This window comes from Paramisgurnus dabryanus, chromosome 1 (assembly GCF_030506205.2).
Source record: "Paramisgurnus dabryanus chromosome 1, PD_genome_1.1, whole genome shotgun sequence".
Taxonomy (NCBI): Eukaryota; Metazoa; Chordata; class Actinopteri; order Cypriniformes; family Cobitidae; genus Paramisgurnus; species Paramisgurnus dabryanus.
The window spans coordinates 51647322-51669337 of record NC_133337.1 but is presented as its reverse complement, the minus strand read 5'-3'; the positions used below and the strand labels follow the sequence as shown (position 1 = coordinate 51669337).

The 22016-nt window shown below is 38.2% G+C and overlaps 3 protein-coding genes across 4 annotated transcripts in view; 2 read left to right on the top strand and 1 right to left on the bottom strand.

The window, feature by feature from the left end:
- etv4 (ETS variant transcription factor 4) overlaps nt 1-4450 on the top strand; it is a 28857-nt gene extending 24407 nt beyond the window's left edge. For both annotated transcript variants that reach the window (XM_065273304.2, XM_065273305.2), the window contains 2 exons: nt 2479-2580; nt 4006-4450. In XM_065273304.2, coding sequence (XP_065129376.1) covers nt 2479-2580; nt 4006-4233 — 330 coding nt within the window. In that variant the 3' untranslated portion in view covers nt 4234-4450. The remainder of the gene's footprint in view (nt 1-2478; nt 2581-4005) is intronic.
- Nucleotides 4451-6720: 2270 nt separating this feature from the next.
- Nucleotides 6721-19764, bottom strand: dhx8 (DEAH (Asp-Glu-Ala-His) box polypeptide 8). The gene is made up of 23 exons (XM_065273303.2): nt 19612-19764; nt 19169-19254; nt 18990-19062; nt 18759-18850; nt 18533-18639; nt 18004-18381; nt 17694-17838; nt 16872-17075; nt 16703-16790; nt 16277-16374; nt 16007-16154; nt 13893-14074; nt 13622-13816; nt 13324-13509; nt 13000-13210; nt 12373-12554; nt 10584-10724; nt 10350-10505; nt 10120-10257; nt 9907-10035; nt 8435-8631; nt 8170-8349; nt 6721-8088 (listed from the first exon to the last, which is right to left on the bottom strand). The coding sequence occupies exons 1-23, from the start codon at nt 19718-19720 to the stop codon at nt 7869-7871; spliced, it is 3645 nt and encodes a 1214-aa protein (XP_065129375.1). The 5' UTR covers nt 19721-19764; the 3' UTR covers nt 6721-7868.
- Nucleotides 19765-20352: 588 nt separating this feature from the next.
- Nucleotides 20353-22016, top strand: part of spata20 (spermatogenesis associated 20) — a 54851-nt gene continuing 53187 nt past the window's right edge. The window contains exon 1 of the mRNA XM_065262650.2: nt 20353-20617. Within this exon, the coding sequence (XP_065118722.2) occupies nt 20412-20617 (206 nt within the window). The 5' untranslated portion in view covers nt 20353-20411. The remainder of the gene's footprint in view (nt 20618-22016) is intronic.

Genomic DNA, 22016 nt, shown 5'->3' with positions numbered 1-22016 from the left:
GTTTGCGTTACGATGTTATTTTATGCATTGGTTTCCACGTTTTTCGTCCGCTTTTAAAACTGTGCTCGCCTGGAGTTGGGGTTAGGGTTAGGAAGTATCAGAAAGTGATTCTAACCCAAACCCCAAGCGACAAAGGTAAAAAAATAGGAAAAAACAATGAGAAAACAAAATATAAATGACACAATAAAGAAAGTCGTGGCACAGACACAAAACGTTTATAGAAATTCGTGCTGGGTGGCACGAAAAAGACATTCGTGCTTCAGAGGCACAAAAACATCGTGTCAATAACACAAATACATTAATCACATTTTTTGTGACTATAACACAAATTTCCATGAGATTGGGTTGCTACATTCACATCGCCGCTGGCGAGACCGTCAAACAGCTTGGCTGCCCTGCCAACGGCGCTATAGAAAAAGATTAGTGGATGCTCTTACAATTAAATGCTTTCTCTTGAATCCTCTCAAGCGGAGGACTACTATTGGTTTCCGCCTTCCGATTGGTTGCCGCCGAACCACATCATAGCTCATTACCATAAAGTTGACCTGATATTAACTCTCATCGATGCTTGCACCATCCAAGATGCGCTGCACCGGTGCTTACCCAACTTCCAATGTTAAAATCAGTTCCCGATATATGAACTCAGGTCTCACTCACGACAAGGAAATAAAGATAATCTCAATTCAATTTTTTTAAGGAAAACACCACCGTTGTTCAATATTTTACTATGTTCTTACCTCAACTTAGATGAATTAACACATACCTATCTTTTATCAATGCATGCACTTCATCTTTGTACAGCACATCATGAATGTGTTAGCATTTAGCCTAGCCCCATTCATTCCTTAGGATCCAAACAGGGATGAATTTAAAAGCCACCAAACACTTCCATATTTTCCCTATTTAAAGACATTAGTTACATGAGTAGTTACACGAGTAAGTATGGTGGCACAAAATAAAATGTGGCGATAAATAGGTAAAACATAAAAGTGTTTGGTGGCTTCTAAATTCATTCCTGTTTGGATCCTAAGGAATGAATGGGGCTAAGCTAAATGCTAACACATTCACGACGCGCTGTGCAAAGATGAAGTGCACACATTAAAAAAAGATAAGTATGTATTAATTAGTCTAAGTTGAGGTAAGAACACAGTAAAATATTGAAAAACGGTGGTGTTTTCCTTTAAAATACAATAACTAAAACCCCATTCACACCAGTCTGTTTCTGTTATGTCCCATTTAATATTTTATATTTACACATTTGTAAGATTGAACCTATGAGTTTTGTATTTTATAAATTTAAAATTCTCTTAGCTTTGTTGTGTACCTCAACCATGACCACATCATGTAGCAAAATGGTCGCAGTTGCACGTGTCACCAGAAATTGCCATTCTTATCGTAGCAAATGAGATGAAGTCAAATTTTTTTACGGTGTAAAATGTAAGCATTGTGGTGCTAAAATAAAATACAAAAATCTGAATTGCTTTGTCAACTTTTTGAGACTTGCAATTGTTTTCGGGATCCTTTAGCGGCAAAGAAACAACACGCTTTCAGAGTTCACAGGACGCCACATATGAACGCCACCCAGAAAACATTAATAGTTATTGATCATTGAAAAAGAACTAAGTGGATGATATGAATATTTGGGTTTCAGATCAATTCTACGCAGACTTTATTCAGCTTTTACAGTGTATAAAGAGAATAAACAATGGATTTTAGGATTTGCTTACGATCAACTCGCACTTCCCCAGGGTCTAAGAACTCATCCACACAATGCCAGTTTTCCATTAGCTGCTATGCATTATTTACCCCACTTAACAGCATAGTGAAATAAAATGGAGAATGGCTCCATTACCAAATATTACAACCTTCCATTTGGCGGGAGTCTAAGCACACCGCAGCGGTCGAGACGCAAACGTTAACCTTCTATTGTCTGTGGTCGGTAGACGGCTAAATGGCATGACTCAGCGTACAGAAATGCGTCCATCAGTTCTGCTCTACTGTATATATGAATCATTCATTACAACTAAAGTTTTACTATGGCAATTAAAGCTCTCTCAAAGACCAAACAAACAATCAGTTCCTCTGAGACTAACTTTCCTGGCCTGAGAAGGTCAGTTTTGGTTCTCATGGTCCCTCAAGTTGAACCTTTATGTCGTGTTGAAGGATAAATATATATAGTTTCACTGCAAAATGCTAAGATGACAGTCTTGTTTTTTGCTGTGTGCAGTGGGGTGTTTTTGGGAACAATTTAGTGGTCATTTTGTTTTATAAAAGGGAACTGCATAGGTTTGTGGTGACTCGCCCTTCCGTGTCACAGTGTACAGGAACCACATGGCCACCAGTGACCTCTAGTGGTCATTAAAAGTTTTTACACAGTAGAGCAGATAATGTTGGCAGGTCAGCTGTAAAATAACTATGAAATGAATAAATGCCTTCATGGCCTTATGTTTTTTAATTTGACATTTTGTTATGTTCTAGGTGGCAAGACTTTGGGGAATGCAGAAGAACCGTCCAGCCATGAATTACGACAAACTGAGTCGCTCTTTGCGCTACTATTACGAGAAGGGAATTATGCAAAAGGTATTGGAATAGTAGTTTATTCAGTCTTGACTTTTTAAACTGTATTTTCTTTTCTTTCTGTCTTGAGCTTTATAGTTTGATTGTATTCTATGTGCATTCATTATATCTGATAAATCTCATATAATAAATATACAGAAAAATCCAGCTTAGCTGGTTTTAGCTGGTTTAAAGTGGCAGTAGCTGGTTTAAAATGGTCCTTCCAGCCTGGTAAAGCTGGTGGGTCAGCTGGTCTTTCAGCCTGACCAGCTTAAAAAGTGACCAAAACGCAGCTAAACCAGTTTGCTACACCAGCTAAAACCAAGCTGGGAGACCAGCAAAAACCAGCTCACCAGCTTATGGTGGTTTTAGCAGTTTTTTCAGTAGGATAGGATTATATAATATTAGTGTGTACAAATGTATATATTTAAATAAATATAATTAAATATCCTGTCTTACATTATATTAAATATATTATTTAAAGCTTTTTGCCACTTTTTTATTGCTTTTGTTGAAAATAATCAACATAAACAATCAGTGTTTAAAACAGTCGACTTACCTTACCCTGATTCACAACAATAAGCTTTTAATAATATTTTACGATGCATTGTAAGTTTTACAACAAATTTAAAAGGGACACTCCACTTTAAAAAATCAAATATGCTCATTTTCCAGCTCCCCTAGAGTTAAACATTTGATTTTTACGGTTTTGGAATCCATTCAGCTGATCTCCGGGTCTGGTGCAAGCATTTTTTGCATAGCTTAGCATAATCCATTGAATCTGATTAGACCATTAGCATCACGCTAAAAAAAAAATAACCAAAGAGTTTCAATATTTTTCCTATTTAAAACTTGACTCTTCTGTAGTTACATTGTGTACTAAGACCTACGGAAAATTAAACGTTTAGTTTTTTAGTCAGATATGGTTAGGAACTATACTCTCATTCTGGCGTAATAATCAAGGACTTTGCTGCTGTAATATGGCTGTAGGAATGTGTCCGAAACTAGTCCCCTGCTATTGAAAGTTACCAAGGGGACTATTTTCGGGCAGTGCGTAATATTAACTGCAGTATAGTTCCTAGCTATACTGGCCTAGAAATTTTCCGTCGGTCTTAGTACACATAAGTACAGAAGAATCAATTTTTAAATAGGAAAAATATAAAAACGCAATGCGTTTTTTTTTGCGCAATGCTAATGGTCTAATCAGATTCAATGAAATATGCTAAGCTATGCTAAAAGTGGTACCGCCAGACCCGGAGATCGACTGAATGGATTCCGAAACTGTAAAAATCTAATGTTTAACTCTAGGGGAGCTGGAAAATGAGCCTATTTTTTAAAAAAGTGGAGTGTCCCTTTAAATATAGCTACATAAAGTAACCTACCATTTTATGTTTCAAACAGAGATGGCGGTAGAGTTAATAGTTCACTAAAATAAGTGCTGTTTTTCAGGTGGCGGGTGAGCGCTATGTTTACAAATTCGTGTGTGAGCCGGAGGCTCTGATATCCTTGGCTTTCCCTGACAATCAGCGGCCAAGTCTGAAAGCGGAATTCGAGCGCTACGTCAACGAGGAGGACACAGTGCCGCTGTCACACCTTGATGAGGGTGCGTCTTACCCTCCCGAACCAGCTGCCGCCAACATGGGCCCTCAGCCCTATTCCAAAGGCTACATGTACTAATGCCATCATCATTCTCCCATGTTTTCCATCCCAGTTTACTACCCCCTGCACCTATTGCACATGCTCACCCCATCCACTTGTATATAAGGCTAAGTTTTTTTTCTTTAAATTAATCATATTAGGGACTCTGCATTCCTCTCATTTCTGAGGCCTATCTAATGTAAACACATTACTGTGGTTTAAGAGATTGCTTAATAAAGACTCGATATTACTACTATGCCTTGAGAACAGTTTCAGTTTCTTATGATAATGATGTTCTAATGAATGCAATACTAGGGAAAACAGGTGAATTATGTATCATTATTATACCATGGGCCTGTTGAATGCTTTATTCTGATCGGTTGAGAAATGTTCCATGGGTATGCTTTATTTTTTGTTTACCGTACACCTGACCTGACCTGTCAAGTGTTTTAAAATTACCACCCGAGCAATGTCTGTGGTATCTGTCGTCTATTGCACTCTGGTCCTTTGAATTATATGAAAATAAAGCACACGCGCATTGTGACGGCACTCCTATTTATTTTCAAATAATTCAACAGCCAATCATCAGTTATTTACTGCTTTCATGTGGACTTATTCTTTAATCTAAAGCCAAATCCATTCTTGTCCGGTAATTTCCAGTAAAAGGCATATTTCTTTAGATACAGTATTTTCGCAATAGCAGATTTATTGGAGACAGTTCAGTCAAAACATCCTTCAGGAATTTCCCTGTAGCGATAAGATGCTGTTTTATGAACAGATTTACCTTAATGGTTAGCCCTTGTGCATATCGTTCATTTCTCCTTCAGATAATATTCTTATGAAATTTGGCATATGCACTTTGTGTATTTTCTAAACGTGACCCAGAAACGTGTTAAGGGGGGGGGGGGTGCATGATTTTTAAAACACTTTGGAAAATAAGGGGCATGTCTGCTAACTGACATCGTTGCCTGGGTTGCATATGTGTGCGGCCGGTCTATGAAAACGGTCCGGATTCTATTGAGGAAGGGCTGTGTTTGTTTAGGTGATTTCAAATGTGATTTCATAGATCATGCACCCCACCTTTAAACTTAAAGGGATACTCCACTTTTTCTGAAAATATGCTCATTACACAGTAGCCGAAAATAGTCCCCTTAGTAACTTTCAATAGCAGGGGACTATTTTCGGGCACTGCGTAATATCATTGCGCCTCCTGCAGCCATGTTACGGCAGCCAAGTCCTTGATTATTACACCAAAATCAGTCACTGGTTCCTAGCCATATCTGCCTAGAAAATCGCAACTTTTGATTTTCCGTCAGTCTTAGTACACGATGTAACTACAGAAGAGTCAAGATTTAAATAGGAAAAATATCAAAACTCTGGTTATTTTTGAGCGTGATGCTAATTGGTCTAATCAGATTCAATGGATTGTGCTAAGCTATGCTAAAAGTGGTGGCGCCAAACCCGAAGATCAGCTGAATGAATTCCAAAACTGTAAAAATCTAATGTTTAACTTTCTTAAATTAGCATATTTTCAAAAAAGTGGATTGTCCCTTTAAACAATACATATTTTTTGTTTCATTTAAACACAAAGTCAAATTTTACAATTTTTTAAAAGTTACAATTCACTGATTCTTGAAACTTTGGCAAAAACATGTCCCACTAAGAAAAGTGCTTGTTCTGTTGGAAATTAATAACATTTTCATGAAGAAAAAGAATCAATGTTATAATCAGGGGGTCCATTGCACATATGTAAAGTTCTTTTATACGTTTATTTTTTATTATTTTAATGATTATATGCTGGCCCATTGCCTACAAAATCAGCTCTCCTCGGTTAAGAGATAATAATTTCAACTTGATTAAAAAAGCCAAAAGTAATGATTGAATTAAATAATATATTTACCACATGAAAGAGTACATTGTAATATGTATTAAAAACTATTTACTATAATTTTGTTATTGCTCAAAATGTGTCCCACATATTCGTCACCACCCTCAGATATTTATAAAATCAGACAACTACAGGGTCAACTGCATTCCTGAGGACCCCATTTTCAAACCTTCAGCTCTACTGCACGCTTCAAGATCACTCAAGCTCCTGTATGTTTGCTATTTTTTCTTAAACTTGTTCATATTTTTGGACACTGCTACTGTGACAACCATAACATATCAACACCGTCATCTTTGTATAAAAAATATTAGATTAGATTATGAAATAAATGTATCATTTTTAAGAAGAGGTCTGAAGTAGCTAGCAACAGAAGGGAAATAAGATGGCTAATGTGAACTCATCCATTTCATGTGAAAGAGAAGGTTTTCTGTCTTTTCAGTCAGGTTTTATGTATTTTAGGAAGTTATGATTTGATATTTGTTCATCACAGTGCTCAGGATTGTTATTTTTTGGACCAAATATTTACATAAAGTTTAAGCAAGAAGCCATTAACTTGAGTGGTATACATTTTGGAATAATGAGGCCAATGTCACCACCGTCAGATTAGTGTCACCACCGAGTTTTATTTGTTTTAAATGAATATGCTTACAATATGTTTCTTCAGTGCTGTTGAGTTATTAAAGTAATAGGCTCTCTTAATACAAAAATATGTTTATTAAATAAAAAAATCATTACTTTTTCTATTTAGGCTTAAAGTAAACATTGTATGAGTAATAACTGGAAAAACGCCTTTTTTATGAAAAAAATACAAACAGAGGATGTTGCACCGGTAAATAGCTGAACAGCCAAGACCTTGGTCTATAATGATATACCTTCAGATTTGTAATTTAACCAACTTTTATTTATTTTTTTAATTATTTAAAATGTAGCTATAGAGATGTACATGTACACTTCTATAAACATCTCGATACACAAAAACAGAACAGCTCTAGTAAACTTTTTTTTAAAGGCAAGTTTAATTTAAGTTGACATAAAAATGTTTCAGAAATAAGACATAAGCTGTAACAATATCAAAAACGGATGGACTTTTTCACCCCCCATCATTTCCTCTAATAAAAGAGCTATAATGAAAAATCTCTGTGGTCCGATACATTGATCCAGTGCTGAATCAGCAAATTAAAGATTAAACAGAAGAAATGTCCCAAATAAGGATGAGATCTGGGTATGATAGATAGTGACTCTAACATCCTGTTCACTTACATGCCCAGATATCCGTAATGGAACTAACTGAATTAATTGAGATACTTTAGTCAACATTCACCGACCAGACGGATGTGCTGTCCACACGCTATACAACAAATGTGTTGCCCAGGGAGCCTGGATGACAAGCAGCTGCATTTATACACAGTATACAGATAGGATACATAACCCAGACAGCTTTTGATGAACCTTTTTATGTACTGTACCATCAAAGAACCCCAACTTTGCCTTGAATGGTCAAGTCATTGCCACTCTATTTATTTTACAGGGCTTGTAAAGTCTAAAATTAACAGCATTTGTGTATGTATATAAAAAATAAAATTCACAAATACAGTGCAAGCAGAAAGGAGTCAACATCACCTTTATATTCAAACATGTGGTAGTGAAAGAGATCTCATCTCGAAAACTAGGGCCCATACAGGAGGAAGTTTGTCCAAATTTGTCCACGTTATCCTCCACAACAAAAATGTTGCTTTGTTCATCATCATCCGAAACTTGCAGTCTATGAGGACCTTGTTTGAAAGTTCTAGCGTCTCCGGAAGGCTCTGGAGATTCTCCAGGCGTTTGGTTCCTCGTATCGGTTGTAAAGGGGTTCCAACCTTTGCTGTTTCTTCTGCTTGCTGAGGCGCGTCGGATCGGACACTTTGAAGAAAGCCGGAGCGAATTCTACCAGCCACCTCGGGTCAATGGTGGTCACCTCTCTCATGTACTCCTTGGTGGTCAACACTAGCTCATGGTATACCACCCTGTAGAGAGCAAAATCACCTTTAGTATTAGCAATAAAATTTGATTAATGTGTCATATTAATACAAATGTTAAAAATGTACCATTCTGGTTGGCGATTGAACAATGCACTGGAGGGGTGGATGTACACCACCTGCTGGTCTATAAGTGTCCTGTACCCTTCCTGTGGATCCTTTTTGCCAGCATTTCTAAAGAAACCACTGCAAATGGCTTTCTGTACACGCACCGTGGCCTTTCCACATGAAACAACATCTAGCTTGTGCCTGAAACGGGACACAACAGAGTATTAGCACAATGTGAACTTTACATTGAAGTAAACCTGTGTTACTATTGTTATCAACTTCTCACCTGTCCATGATACCAAGCATCTGTTTACGAATATCCTGAGCACGTCGGAGAGATCGCGCCTGGATGAAGTTTTCGTAGCACCAGGGGTTGGAAAACTTATTGTTCTTCCACGAGTTATAGACAGCCAACAAAGTCAGGTGGTCTCCCTCAGGCTGGTGAAACTTGGCCTTCTTCTGGTCTGCCAAAGCTTGTTTGTCCTAATATAAAGAGGAAATACATGCCGAAATAAGTATCTATAAGATCAGTCGTCTTGGATTGGATCTCACTCCAACTGTCACCAAACCTGGGCTTAGACACTTTGATTACTCATTAGGTTTCTAAAACCATCTGACCAATATATTTCCATGACTTTTCCTATATTTAAGGGATTAGTCAATTTATTTTCATAAAAAAAATCCAGATAATTTACTCACCACCATGTCATCCAAAATGTTGATGTCTTTCTTTGTTCAGTCAAGAAGAAATTATGTTTTTTGAGGAAAATATTCCAGGATTTTTCTCATTTTAATGGACTTTAAATGGACCCCAACACTTAACAGTTTTTTTTTTAACGGAGTTTCAAAGTAGTCTAAACGATCCAAAACGAGACCTATGGGTCTTATCTAGCGAAATGATTGTCAGTTTTGACAAAAAAAATAAAAAAATATGCACTTTTAAACCACAACTTCTCGTCTATCTCCGGTCGTGTGACCCACCAGAGCGACCTCACGCAATACGTCATCATGTCAAAAGGTCACAGTTGACGAATGCGAAACTATGCCCCAGTGTTTACAAGTGTGGAGAAAGAAGACCGTTCCGACGTCGTTGTATGTCGAATGATACTAATAAATGTCTTTGTGTCAGTTTATTGTTTAAAATGGTCCGCAAATGTGCGTTTCATATATGTAACACGTGACCTTTCTACGTTACTACGCAATTATGTGAGGTCGCGCTGGCGCTTCACAGGACCGGAGATAGACGAGTTGTTGTGGTTTAAAAGTGCATATTTTTATTTTTCATGTCAAAAATGACAATCGTTTCGCTAGATAAGACCCTTATGCCTCGTTTGGGATAGTTTAGAGTCCTTTGAAACTCCGTTAAAAAAAACTGTTAAGTGTTAAGTTAAGTGTTAAGTGTTGGGGTCCATAAAAGTCCATTAAAATGAGAAAAATCCTGGAATGTTTTCCTCAAAAAACATAATTTCTTCTCGACTGAACAAAGAAGGACATTAACATTTTAGATAACATGGTGGTGCGTAAATATCTGGATTTTTTTAAGAAAATGGACTAATCCTTTAAGGATTTGTAAACATTTTATAAAGATTGATTCAAATTTGATAAAAGTGAGAGTAAAGCATAATAAAGAAAATGAATGTTTATTGTAGAAAATTCCATGCCTGGGAAATTTCAAGCTTTATTCCAGCTTTTCCATTACTGCAGGAAATTTGACTCATAGATCTGAAAACAGTGTTTGTGTGTGGGCTGCAGAAATACCTTTGGTCTATAGAAGACATTCTGCACTGACAACATCGACACAATGGTCAGCATCTCTTCGCTGCAGCCGAGATGAACGGACATAATCAACATCTTACACAGCATGGGCTCCAGAGGAAACTCAGCCATCTGATGAAAACAAATAAGGATTAATAACACATACAAATTCGTATTCAAATTCATGCCTCTACACCCTAGCAAAAACACACTTACTCTACGACCGAGGCGAGTGAGCAGTCCTTCATCATCCAGGGCTCCCAGAGTATACAGCTGCTCCATAGCTGTGATGAGTGTCTCCATGGGTGGAGCGTCCATGAAATCAAATGATAGCAGATCATTGATGCCCATAGCCTGATTGTAGACAGAAAAAAAAATGTAAACTTACATGCACATTTATTTATGCATAAATGCATATACACTAGGGAGTGAAAGTGAGATTGTACCTTGAGAGACAACACGGTGCTGGCCAAGTTAGTTCGCTGAATCTCAGGCACGTTGGTGGTGAGCATCTCATCTCTGTAGGCACGTTCTGTGTACAGTCTGTAACACTTGCCAGGTCCTGTTCTACCAGCTCTGCCCGCCCGCTGTTTAGCTTGAGCCTATGTAGCACAAAAACAGGTTCAGGTAATGTACTTGAAGTGTATTACGCACATCATAAGGGTCATTACGAATGTTACCTGAGAGATCGGGGTAACCACCAGCTGATCAATGCCAGTTTTGGAATTATAAACCTTCTGTTTGACAAAACCTGGATCCACCACATAGTAGATCCCATCGATTGTCAAAGAAGTTTCAGCAATGTTGGTAGCAATAACCACCTGGAAACACAAGCAAAATAGTTAATGAAGCCTATGCGATGAAAATATATGAAGAGTTTGGTTCAAACGGCATTAAAAAAAAAATTAGTTACCGCCAAAATCAGTATTGTATGGTCAGTATTAAAAAGTAAATTCTTAATTTTACGCAAAATCCAATATCCGCTGTGTTATTCTGTCATATTTTCTCCCTTTATTCCTAAAACGCAATAAACAGCAATCCTCCTTCTCTGCAGAATGCAATAAATCTGCTCAACAAATCACAGAGCACCATTCCACGCATTGTAAACAACAATGGCGGCGCGTTGAATTCACACAGAATCCTAGTTTTGCTCATCTACTTTGAACTTCCTGATCAACAAACAAACAAAAACAAAATAATTGGTAAGAGGCTGATTTTACGAATGTGGAAAAATGAATCTGTGCCTAAGTTTGAAATGTGGGGTAGAGATCTTGTCAACATGCTTGCACTAGAAAGATTGAGATATATTAATAATGATAAACCTGAGGTATTTGATAAAATCTGGGGACAGATTTTAGAAAATGTAGTTTAATTCATAGCCAATAACCCCTGTTGATGTCAAAATTAGTATGGAGTGTAGTCTCTTTGTCTTTGTACATATTGGCAATGTGTAATGTAGTGCCCAAAGTTTTTATTAGACAGCTGACATAGTCAGGATAATGCATTTTATTTTTGTTGTAATGTATAATGTATTAGTCGTAAGGCTAATTGGTATTTTATTTTAATAGGATTAAGTGGCTCTACAACATTTACGAATTTGTATCCAGCTTAAGCATTACCTGTCTAAAAAATTAGACAAATTTTTTCCCTCAATTGTTCTGTTTGTTTTGTTTTAGATTTTTTTTCTCAGATTTGTTGTCTTTGTTCTGTAAAAGAAAAAGCACTAAAATAAATGGTTAAAAAAAAAATACGTTGAAGGCATTGATAAACCTGTGGTGGTTTTCTGTGGCAGGGAAGAAACATAAGCCATCAAAATCGAATTATTTACCTAAGAGGCACTCTGGAGACTGAAAAATGTTGGCTTTTGCTTGTTCTCACAAGACAGCATCAAGCTTCTGTCATGCTAACACATTGACCCCAGGGGATCTTATGAAAAACTTTCCATTATTTTACTCAAAGTCAACAAAAATCAAGCAGGACCAAAACATTTTATAGCTGATCATGGTCAAAAAAGGATGACAACTGCAATAACAGTGTTCTTAATATGACAAACTAAGTTTTGATTAATGGCATTAATATTTATTTTTTGATCAGTGTATACCACTGGTCAACTAAATGAATATAACATAGCAAAGATGAATGCACATTTATATATTGGATTCAATAGATTTATAGCATTTTGAAAAAAAAAAACTTGGCATGGATTTATTGCATTTAGCGGAAACAAGTTTTTATAATAAATTTTTGAAAATCAAATTATGGATTAGAATTTTTTTATGTTATTATAACCTAACATGCTATGTGAAAGTTTGTAACAGAACATAGTGGTTTTCATCTTGTCACTTTCTTGGTATAGAAAACACGTTTTTACCCAAATTAAGTCAAAGTGGATTATTGCATTTTGGAACCAAACTCTTAATATCATCCGACATGTAATAGGTGAGCAGAGAACAGCAAAATTCAAAGTACCTTTCTACTTCCAGGTGGTGCTGGGTCAAAGATTCTGGTCTGCATTTCGCTGGGCAGGGCAGAGTACACTGGTAGGATGATGAGCTCTGGCACATCAGGGCCGAGAGATTTCATTCGCTCGTAGAGGATCTCACAAGCAGTGTCGATCTCCTCTTGACCCGTCAGGAACACCAAAATGTCACCTGCACATTAAAGATGATTTTTAGTAAAGCATGCTCAATTTTCCCAAGCATTCCCTGACTTTCACTGACAAAAAAGCTAAATTTCCATGACCAATGTCCAGGATGTCGAGAGCCAGGATAATGCGGTGTACACCGTGAGTTTATAAAAAATTTATGGGAGTTTATAAAAATGTATCTTAAAAGCACGAAATAGATAAACAATGCCATTAAACAGCGGTTAAAATTGTAGCCAGCGGAGGCTTGGACCCAGAAATGGTATTTCTTAACAAGTTAACACAAGTTAACAAGCAGATTGCATTTTAATAAATGGAAGCAAAAATTTAAAGCAACAAACAAAAATAAAAATCTATAAAATTCCCTGACTATTAATGTCTGGCAAAGACCTTTTAAAATTCCATGACCCGTGTGAACCCTGGGTGTGTGTTCCCATAAGTGAAAAGGTTACCTGGAGGTTCAGTGAGGTGGATCTGCATGACTGTGATCAGGCTGGCATCCAGATAGTCCGTCTCAGGTTCCTTAGTGTACAAAACCTCCACTGGGTATGTACGACCGGGGATTGTGAAAATAGGTGCCTCGTAGAAGTACTGTGAGAATTTCACGGCATCTAGTGTGGCGGATGTCACGATGAGCTTCATGTCTGTTCGCTTCTGTACAGTCTGAATAATAAAGAAAACAATACATCATTTGCAATTTGACGTGCCTGACACATGATTCAATGCATTAAACAACATGAGTATACGCACTTAAAGCCTCAGCTTGTATATTGTACCTTTTTAAGCAGACCAAAGAGCACGTCTGTGTGGATTGTTCTTTCGTGGGCCTCGTCCAACATAATGATGGCGTACTGGCCCAGATCAGGGTCAATCAGACACTCTCTTAACAGCATACCGTCTGTCATGTACTTAATGACCGTCTCTGGACTCGTGCAGTCCTCAAAACGGATGGTGTAGCCCACCTGCACAGATACAGAAAGACCTTATGACATAAAGGTCACACACTGGAAGATTGAGGGTATGGATAATTGGTTAGGTTGTGAACAGATAGAAATGAAGGAAGCAATCATTCACCTCTTGACCTAAACAGCAACCGTATTCCTCCGACACTCTTTTAGCCACAGACATGGCTGCCACTCTTCTGGGTTGTGTGCAACCGATCTTCCCCCGTGTGGTGTATCCAGCCTCAGCCAAATACTGAGTGATCTGTGTGGTCTTCCCCGAGCCCGTCTCCCCAATCACAATCAGGATCTGATTGTCATGGACAGCCTGTAAAGACACGACAATTGAGTCTCCACCAAACTAAACCGTTGATCCAGAAGAATGTGGATTTTAAGTGCCATACCTGAATGAGCTGCTCCTTCAGCTTGTAAATGGGAAGACTCTCTCTTTGTTCCAAGATGGAAAGTTGAGTCTTTTTACCATAGGATGCCTTGTTGCCACCAAATGCGTGTTTCTTCCATTCTGGGATGTCGTTGGGCATCATACCGATTCCCCTCATGTTGGCCGCTATCTGCCTGCCGTCAACTGCGTGGATGGGTGTGTGAAAACAGGAAACGGCATTTATTAGAGATGAAGAAATGTGATAGCAGCTCTGTGTGGGCTGGAGCTCATGCAAGGCCAGAGGGCACGTGAGCAGAAAAGATTTAACGCAGTCCAGCCACCATTTGCCTCAACAGCAGAGCTCAGGAAATCAGATGCCCATCTATGAACTCACTACCAGTACGGAAATACAGGCAGGAAGTATATCTGGATTTATCAGTGTCTTATATGTGACACATCATCTTGTTCTTTTGTTAGAAATGAGGACATGGATATTTTTTTAAAGCAAAATCCTGGTTTAAAATCTATTCAAAGCCTGATTAGCCACATTTAAGTCATTTTATTACACTTTTCTTTTGTTAAATACAAAATAAGATATTTTGAGAAATGATGGTATGATGAAGTATTTCCGGTAATCCGTAATACTGCTATTATCCACCAGGTACACTCTTCCGCAACTTATAAAACCCAGAAGTATCACCCTAAAGCAAACAGCTGTATGTCCGTGTATGTTGAGGATCACTCTAAATCTGATCTCTATCAAAAGTCCTTCACAAAAATGGAATTATCTCAGCTTTTTGCTCAAAATTTTGTGTTTTTGAAGAAACCTATCTTTTTTTTTAAAGCAGATGGTCTGTTCTTTCATTTGATATATTGTATGTTTATATATTTAGAAGAACAACATTTTCAGGGAGTGTTGTTTTCGTCAACGATGACGATAACGAAATGATTTCGTTGACACACCTTTTTTTTATGATGATAACGCGACGATGACTAGCAAAAAATTGCTCTAAGGCAGGGGTGTCAAACTCAAGGCCTTAGACTCTAAGGTGATAAAAACATGACGAGATGCTTTCGAGTTTTCGTTGACGAGACGAAACGAAAATGATTATCAGTCTGACATTCACAATGCATGTCATTTCTGCTTATGTTGCATGAAATCTGTCTGTTTTTAGCTAAAAAGTATCAGCAATGCTGCCGCTTCCTATCCTTGTTTTGGGTACGCCCACCACCCAGCTGCCACCATGCCGCGCATGCGCTCCAGATTTTACACAACAACAACACTTGCGGCTGTGGCGAGTTTGAAGGAGTGTGGCGATGACTCACAATAAACGGAAACGACGAGATGATTTATGGACATACTTTCATTATAATCCATCAGAAAGAAAACCGGAATGCATATTGGGAGAAGATGGTAAATGTGGCCACAAACTAGGTGGAAAGAATACCACCAACATCAAGTGGCACCTGAAGGCTCATCACGCTAATATTTTTTAAAGGTAACTAACAAGTTACGCTGTTAACATATCATATACATTCAATTTTACTCAACAATCGGCTTGTGACACATTTCAAGGTAAGCTTGAGGTTTTACATGTATCTACTTGTCAAACCTAAGCCCATTTCCGATTTAAAATTTAAATACAATTTACTTTTTGTGATGTATTTAAATAACAACGCAAGGCACGCTTTCTCAACTTTACATCCGAGGTCTCAGCGTAACACACAAACTCAACATGAGGGTATATCAGGCTCAACTTTTTTGCTATGACATGCACAGAAGGCACAACGGCAAGCCCTCATGGACAACCTTAATGCACATTTTAATAGTATTAAATACACCATTTAATACATAAATTAATTTGTTAAAGACTACTTACTAAAATTGACTTTTTGCGTTATCATCAAGTAAAACTTGACTAAAACCTTTGTGTTTTCGTCGACTAAAACTATCAAGTTTACAAGTGACTAAAATGTGACTAAAACTAAAAAGCATTTTCGTCCAAAAGTCTAAGACGGCTGCCAAAAACAACACTATTTTCAGGAAGGCATTAAACTTTTGTGAAAATTATGTAAAATGTTGGTGCTGGCTAGCAACTTTTTTTTTTAAATATCCATAAAGTTTGAATATCTTACCATCAGGCAGTGGGTCCACCCAGTGTTTGTTCAGGCCCATGGGAATTGAGTCCATCTCAGCCTCCCGCTGTGCCTGTTTCACCTCTCGTCTTTCTTTGGCTAGGGCACTTTGCATCATGGCTGCTTGGGAGAGCGATCCATCAGGGTTCTGTAGGAGGAAGGTACAAATATGCAGTTAGGTTCATGAAAAATCCAGAGCTCGGTTTCCTTCAAAGCAGCGTAACATTATTCAGGCAGCTGTCAAGCGAGAATGCAGGTGGTCTGACGTACCTTGACAATCTTGACAGGACTCATGTCCATGCTCTGTTTGGTGTGTCCCCTCAGGAATGGAGGCTCCTCTTCCACCAGCTCAATCTCCAAGTCCTCATCTGACAGACAAACCATGACACAGATACTAAATTTGAGGTGGATTCTTCGGGCAGCTAGAAACGTTTCAAGTAAACTGACATATTCTGAAAGACTTCTGAGAAGTTTATTTGCATTGTTGATATTTTTATAGATACAGCAGAAATAAGGCTGGAAATATGGCAGATAAAGTAGGAAAAGCAAACTGTATTGTGTTACTCTCACATTATGGTAAAGGTTAAACAAAAATTGTATGACAAAAACATATTTATAATCTCTGACCAATAAAATGTTAATTTAAAAGTAACAGGACTTTAAAAACATTATGCAAACATAATGATAAAGGCATACCCTCTTCATCATCGACTTTGGGAAGAATTCCAGTTTCTTCATCAAAGTCTGGGAATTCCTCTTTAGAAAGCACATTGGCAGCGATCATCTAAAAACAAATTAAAATGCTAATTAAAATGTGGACAGGTCTCATGTTTAAAACACGCAGTAACAAGGGGGTTCCACATACCTGTTTGATTTCCCACTTCTCTGGATCGGAGATCTTTGTGAGTCTTTTGCGTTCTAGGGAGTCGTCCTCTACCTCTGGTGCATGGCCCAGGTTTAGGTTAGTCGGCCTGTCTGGGTTCCTCATGGCTGACTCTTCATGACCGTCTCCTCCCATATTTCTTCTTCTGTTAGGGTTCAGATCTTCACCTGTGTCCTGGTCAACATCCTGCAAGGCAATAGTACAAAAGGGTCATCATGGGGTATGATTAATATAAACATTGATATGGCTTGAAAAAAGCAAACTCCTGATAACACAACAAACTGTGGTTCAATAAAAGTGTGATTGTAATACAATTTTAAACAAGAAATTACTCTTGTGGATAACCCTTAAAACATGTAGACCTGTTGTTTTGCATTTAAAGGAGACATTTCGCAATACTTTTTTACGTTGTCAAATCAATCTTTTGTATCCCCAGAGTACGTATGTGAAGTTTAAGCACAAAATGCCAAATAAATAATTTATTATAGACTGTAAAAATTGCCACTTTGTAGGTGTTAGCAAAAAAATTGCTTTTAAATACAAATGAGCTGATCTCTGCACTAAATGGCAGTGGCATGGTTGTATAGTGCAGAATAAGGGGTGGTATTATTCCCCTTCTGACATCACAAGGGGAGCCAAATTTCAATGACCTATTTTTATACATGCTTGTAGAGAATGGTTTACCAAAACTAAGTTATTTGGTTGATCTTTTTCACACTTTCTAGGTTGATAGAAGCCCATTAAGGCACTTAAAGATGGAAAAAGTCAGATTTTCATGATATGTCCCTTTTAGAGATCACTCACCTTCATACTGAGGCTGGTTTTGGATCCAGTAAAGGATAACACCTTGACTTTGACCCTTTGACCTTTGCTAACCACATCCGCCACGTTTGCCACCCGACCCTCCCTCCTAAGTTCGGAAATGTGGACCAAGCCTTCCCAGCGTTTCCTAAAGGAAATTATTAAGGAAGGAAGACCATTATAAATATCAAATCTACACAAGAATAAGCAAGGTTGATCTAAGAATACATTAAGTAACCTCACATAATACATAACATCCTTAAACCTGACATTTTTAATTAAATAAAATAAAAGAAAAAGAGACAAAACAAACCTAAGACCATCCAACTGCACAAAGCAGCCGAACTGCATGATACTGGTTACTTTTCCATTGTAGATATCCCCAACAGAGGGCTCTTCTGGTGGAGGCCGGTCCACATGTTTGTCCTTCCAGCGGTCAGAGCCCTTATCTCGGTCGGAGCACTTATCTCGCTCAGAGCCCTTATCTCTGTCTCCCCGTGCAGGACTCCTGGACCTGCTGCGAGAGTGCCAGCGAGACCTTCGCTTCCTCCGGTCCCTGTCATTAGAGCGTGACCTCGAACGTGAGCGGGAACGAGACCGATGGCGTCGGCGTCTGTCTCTGTCCCTCTCTCTGCTGTGGCTGCGACTTCTGCTCCTCCGCTTCTTCTTGCTGCTGCTGCTGGTTTCAGATCTAAACAGAAGTTGGATGACGTCAAACAGGTTCAAGATGCACAGCTCTAAAAAAAACTCATAAACAACATGCAACTGCTGCAAACCAGACTTCAGACTTTATACAGATCATGCATAATTTATGCTTGTTTATAACATAAATGATTCCTTACCTGTGTTTGCTTTTAGTTGAGTCTGTTCCACTAACACTGGGCATAAACATTTCCAGCTCTTTCATTACATCAGCAGCAACTTTCACATCATCTGCATCCAGCATAGTCTTAATAGAGGAATAGGTAGTTTGTAAGCCAAATGTGATTACTAATTATTGTCTGATAAAACAAAAACAAACACACATGCTTTCAAATTAAAATGTAAAACAAAGAGCTGCTTCATTACCCTGGTCGTAGGATTGTCAGGTCTGCACAGAGCTGGAAACAGCGTTTTAAGCTTGTCCTTTTCATTTTTTGGCTTAGCCACAGGATAAGAGGCTGCACAATAAACATCACACCAGAAGAGGAGAAAAACACATGAGCAGTCAGGATGACGTCATGAAACACATCGCATGCTTGGCCTTCAGATGTTGTTAAAAGTGTAATAGAGCCACATCTTGAATTTGATCTCTCTCACCTTTACTGGTAGATGCTTTAGCAGGAGGGCGCATGGTTTGAATGAGACGAAGCAAATTACCAATGAGCGAATCCTGACAACAGATTACAAACGGCATTTAACCAGTATTTTACGAGAGAAACAAGAACAAAAGCTTGACAAAGATACATGAAAAATTCAAAACGTTGCAAAATCCTTACAGTGAAATCAGCTCCATTTTTTGCCAGCACCGCTTTAAATCCATCAAAGGTTGGGTTTTTCTCAGCAAGGCTGATTACAAACTCAGCTGAAATGTAAATAGTAGACTATTGGTACAAAGTTTTATATACATATGCAGCAGGTTGTGATTGTAAAGAAGCAGTCTTAACACAGTTTTAGAGCTGCTAAACAAATGTAATAAGCGAGAATATGGCGTAAACTACAACGACGCAAGTAAATATTTAACTTATACGGGACAAGCAAATCAAAGGAAAGTGAGAGTACGTTTAACATTTAAATGAACTTGTTTGTATTTTAATGAAACAAAACCGTTAACTGACACGCCGAGTCCTTTAGCACAGCAGGCAGAAGCTAACTAGCTAATGTTAGCTGCTCAACAGCTGACAATAACGTGCCACACATCAAGTCCAATTTAACAACTTACCAAGATCTTTATCGCTGATTCCTAAATGGTTGTCAAGTTCGGTACAAACTTTAGACACCAAAGACAAATATTCGAGCTTTTCAAGCTCATCATCTCCGATCTCTGCCATCTTCAGCAATGTTGATGTTTCGCTTACAGGAAGAACGCGACAATGCGTCCTCTTGCTTGATAACGTCTACTTCCGGGTTACGTTACATGCGCCCTCAAACTGCCAGCAATGTTTTTAAAACGCGCTGTTGTAGTTATCATTTGTAATTATTTGTCACATATACATTGTTTTGAGCTTCAAATAATAAAAAATCAGCATATAAACCATGCTAGTTCGGATACACTTCGCGTGTAGTTTCTGCTAAAAAAAAAATCATACTAAACGTGTATAACACATTTTGTTTAAATACGTCAGGTCACATAGTTCTCATTACTTTTTATACACAATATTGAATATTATTTCATCGGGCACAGAACTACTAAAAAAAAAATCTATGTATACATTTATAAATATTTTACACAATTACACAATATTTAAATCATTGTTATAACCTCGAATACATTATTAATGAAGTAAAGTTTCATAAAAAAGGTTGTAAATTAAAATAAATAAAAAGTACAGTTTCGCAAACAGTATAATATAATTTCATCAAAGCAGGATAATTTGTATCCTGTATTTTAAAAAAAACGTTTGTTTTGACTGAAACGCTGTTCATTATTATGTAGGACTATGACGACATCTAGCGGTGGATGTTTGAATGTCAAGTCACTCCGCAGTCCTGAAACCGCACTGAGGTCGTGCCGGTGCGGCTATGATGCTGAGATTGGGCTTCGCACGGTCTCCATCACCAAGCACCACCAGACACATCGCACAGTACAGTCTCTTCACCGGATCCTTTATGCGAAAAAACACTCCTCATACTCCTTATGTCCATAAGAGCTCCGGACCAGCAAAAGCGCCTCAGTTTGTCCAAAAGTCAGTGGCTTTCAGTTTCAGATTGTCCTGGGACAGCTTCAGGTAGGCGCTGACCTCTGCACTGTTATGTTAACCAGGTTGAGACGGAGTTTAATCGGGTAACCCATTCGTTTGCACAACCGAACCGATTACAAAACGCAAGTATTGTTGTTAGCACTGCAGCTAACAGAGACTTATTTGGTCGTGTCCCAAAATCGAGTTAGCTTTGGTTAGTCTGCTTAGACTGCATTTCTGGACACCACAGGCATTTCAATGTTCTGAAGTGCCTAAGCTGTCTGAAAAAAGTAGCGCTACGTTACAAACCCACCGAGTTTACATGCAGTAAAACTTCTGCTGTGAGATTGGCTTTTAAGTTTTGCTGAAGTTTGCTGACATGAATTGTACGTGTATGTACAGTTTATACAATGTGTAAATTGTATTTTTAAGTGTTGCTTTGAAAAAACGCTGTTAAAGCAATATAGGGACCTGTAGCCTACTTGGTTAAGATTAGATGGATATGTCATGACTCATGAATAAAGGTTAAAGGGTACCCTGCTGAAAGAACAATACACATTTGAATGTTTTTCATTAACTTTATGGACCGTCCACTGTTTTCCATTAAAAACATTTTTTATTTTATTTCTTTATGCAGAGTAGATAGTGTGTTTTGGGGCTAATTTAATGGTGTTGTATTGGTTTCCATTGACAGGATGTCATCCCACCAAATACCATACCTTACCATAACGTTACATACCATAAGTTGGCTTAATGTAACATACCATATGTTCCCATTACGTAGCATACCATACATTACCATAACGTAACATACCATACAATGCAATAATGTAACCAACAGATCCCAACACATTACCAGAGACCCACATATACCATTAAAGTCTGATGTTAATCTTGAGTACCTATAGAGTAGTATTACATCCTTCATATCTCTAAAGAGTCTTTAGTTTGATCAGATTTATAAAAGACAAATCAGCTCTAGTGATTGTTTACAGAAATGCACAAAAATATCACCCTGTAGCCCAAGACAGCTTGCCCACTGAAGCTAAGCAGGGCTGAGCCTGGTCAGTACTTGGATGGGAGACCACTTGGGAAAAACCAGGTTGCTGCTGGTAGTGGTGTTAGTGAGACCAGCAGGGGGTGCTCACCCTGTAGTCTGTGTGGGTCCTAACACCCCAGTATAGTGATGGGGACACTATACTGTCAAAAAAGCACCATCCTTCAGATGAGATGTTAAACCGAGGTCCTGACTCTCTGTGGTCATTAAAAATCCCAGGATGTCCTTCGAAAAAGAGTAGGGGTGTGCCCAGGCATCCTGGCCAAACTTGCCCATTGTCCTACTAATCATCCCTCATACTAATTGGCTATATCACTCTATCTCCTCTCCACTAATAAGCTGGTGTGTGGTGAGCGTTCTGGCGCAATATGGCTGCCGTCGCATCATCCA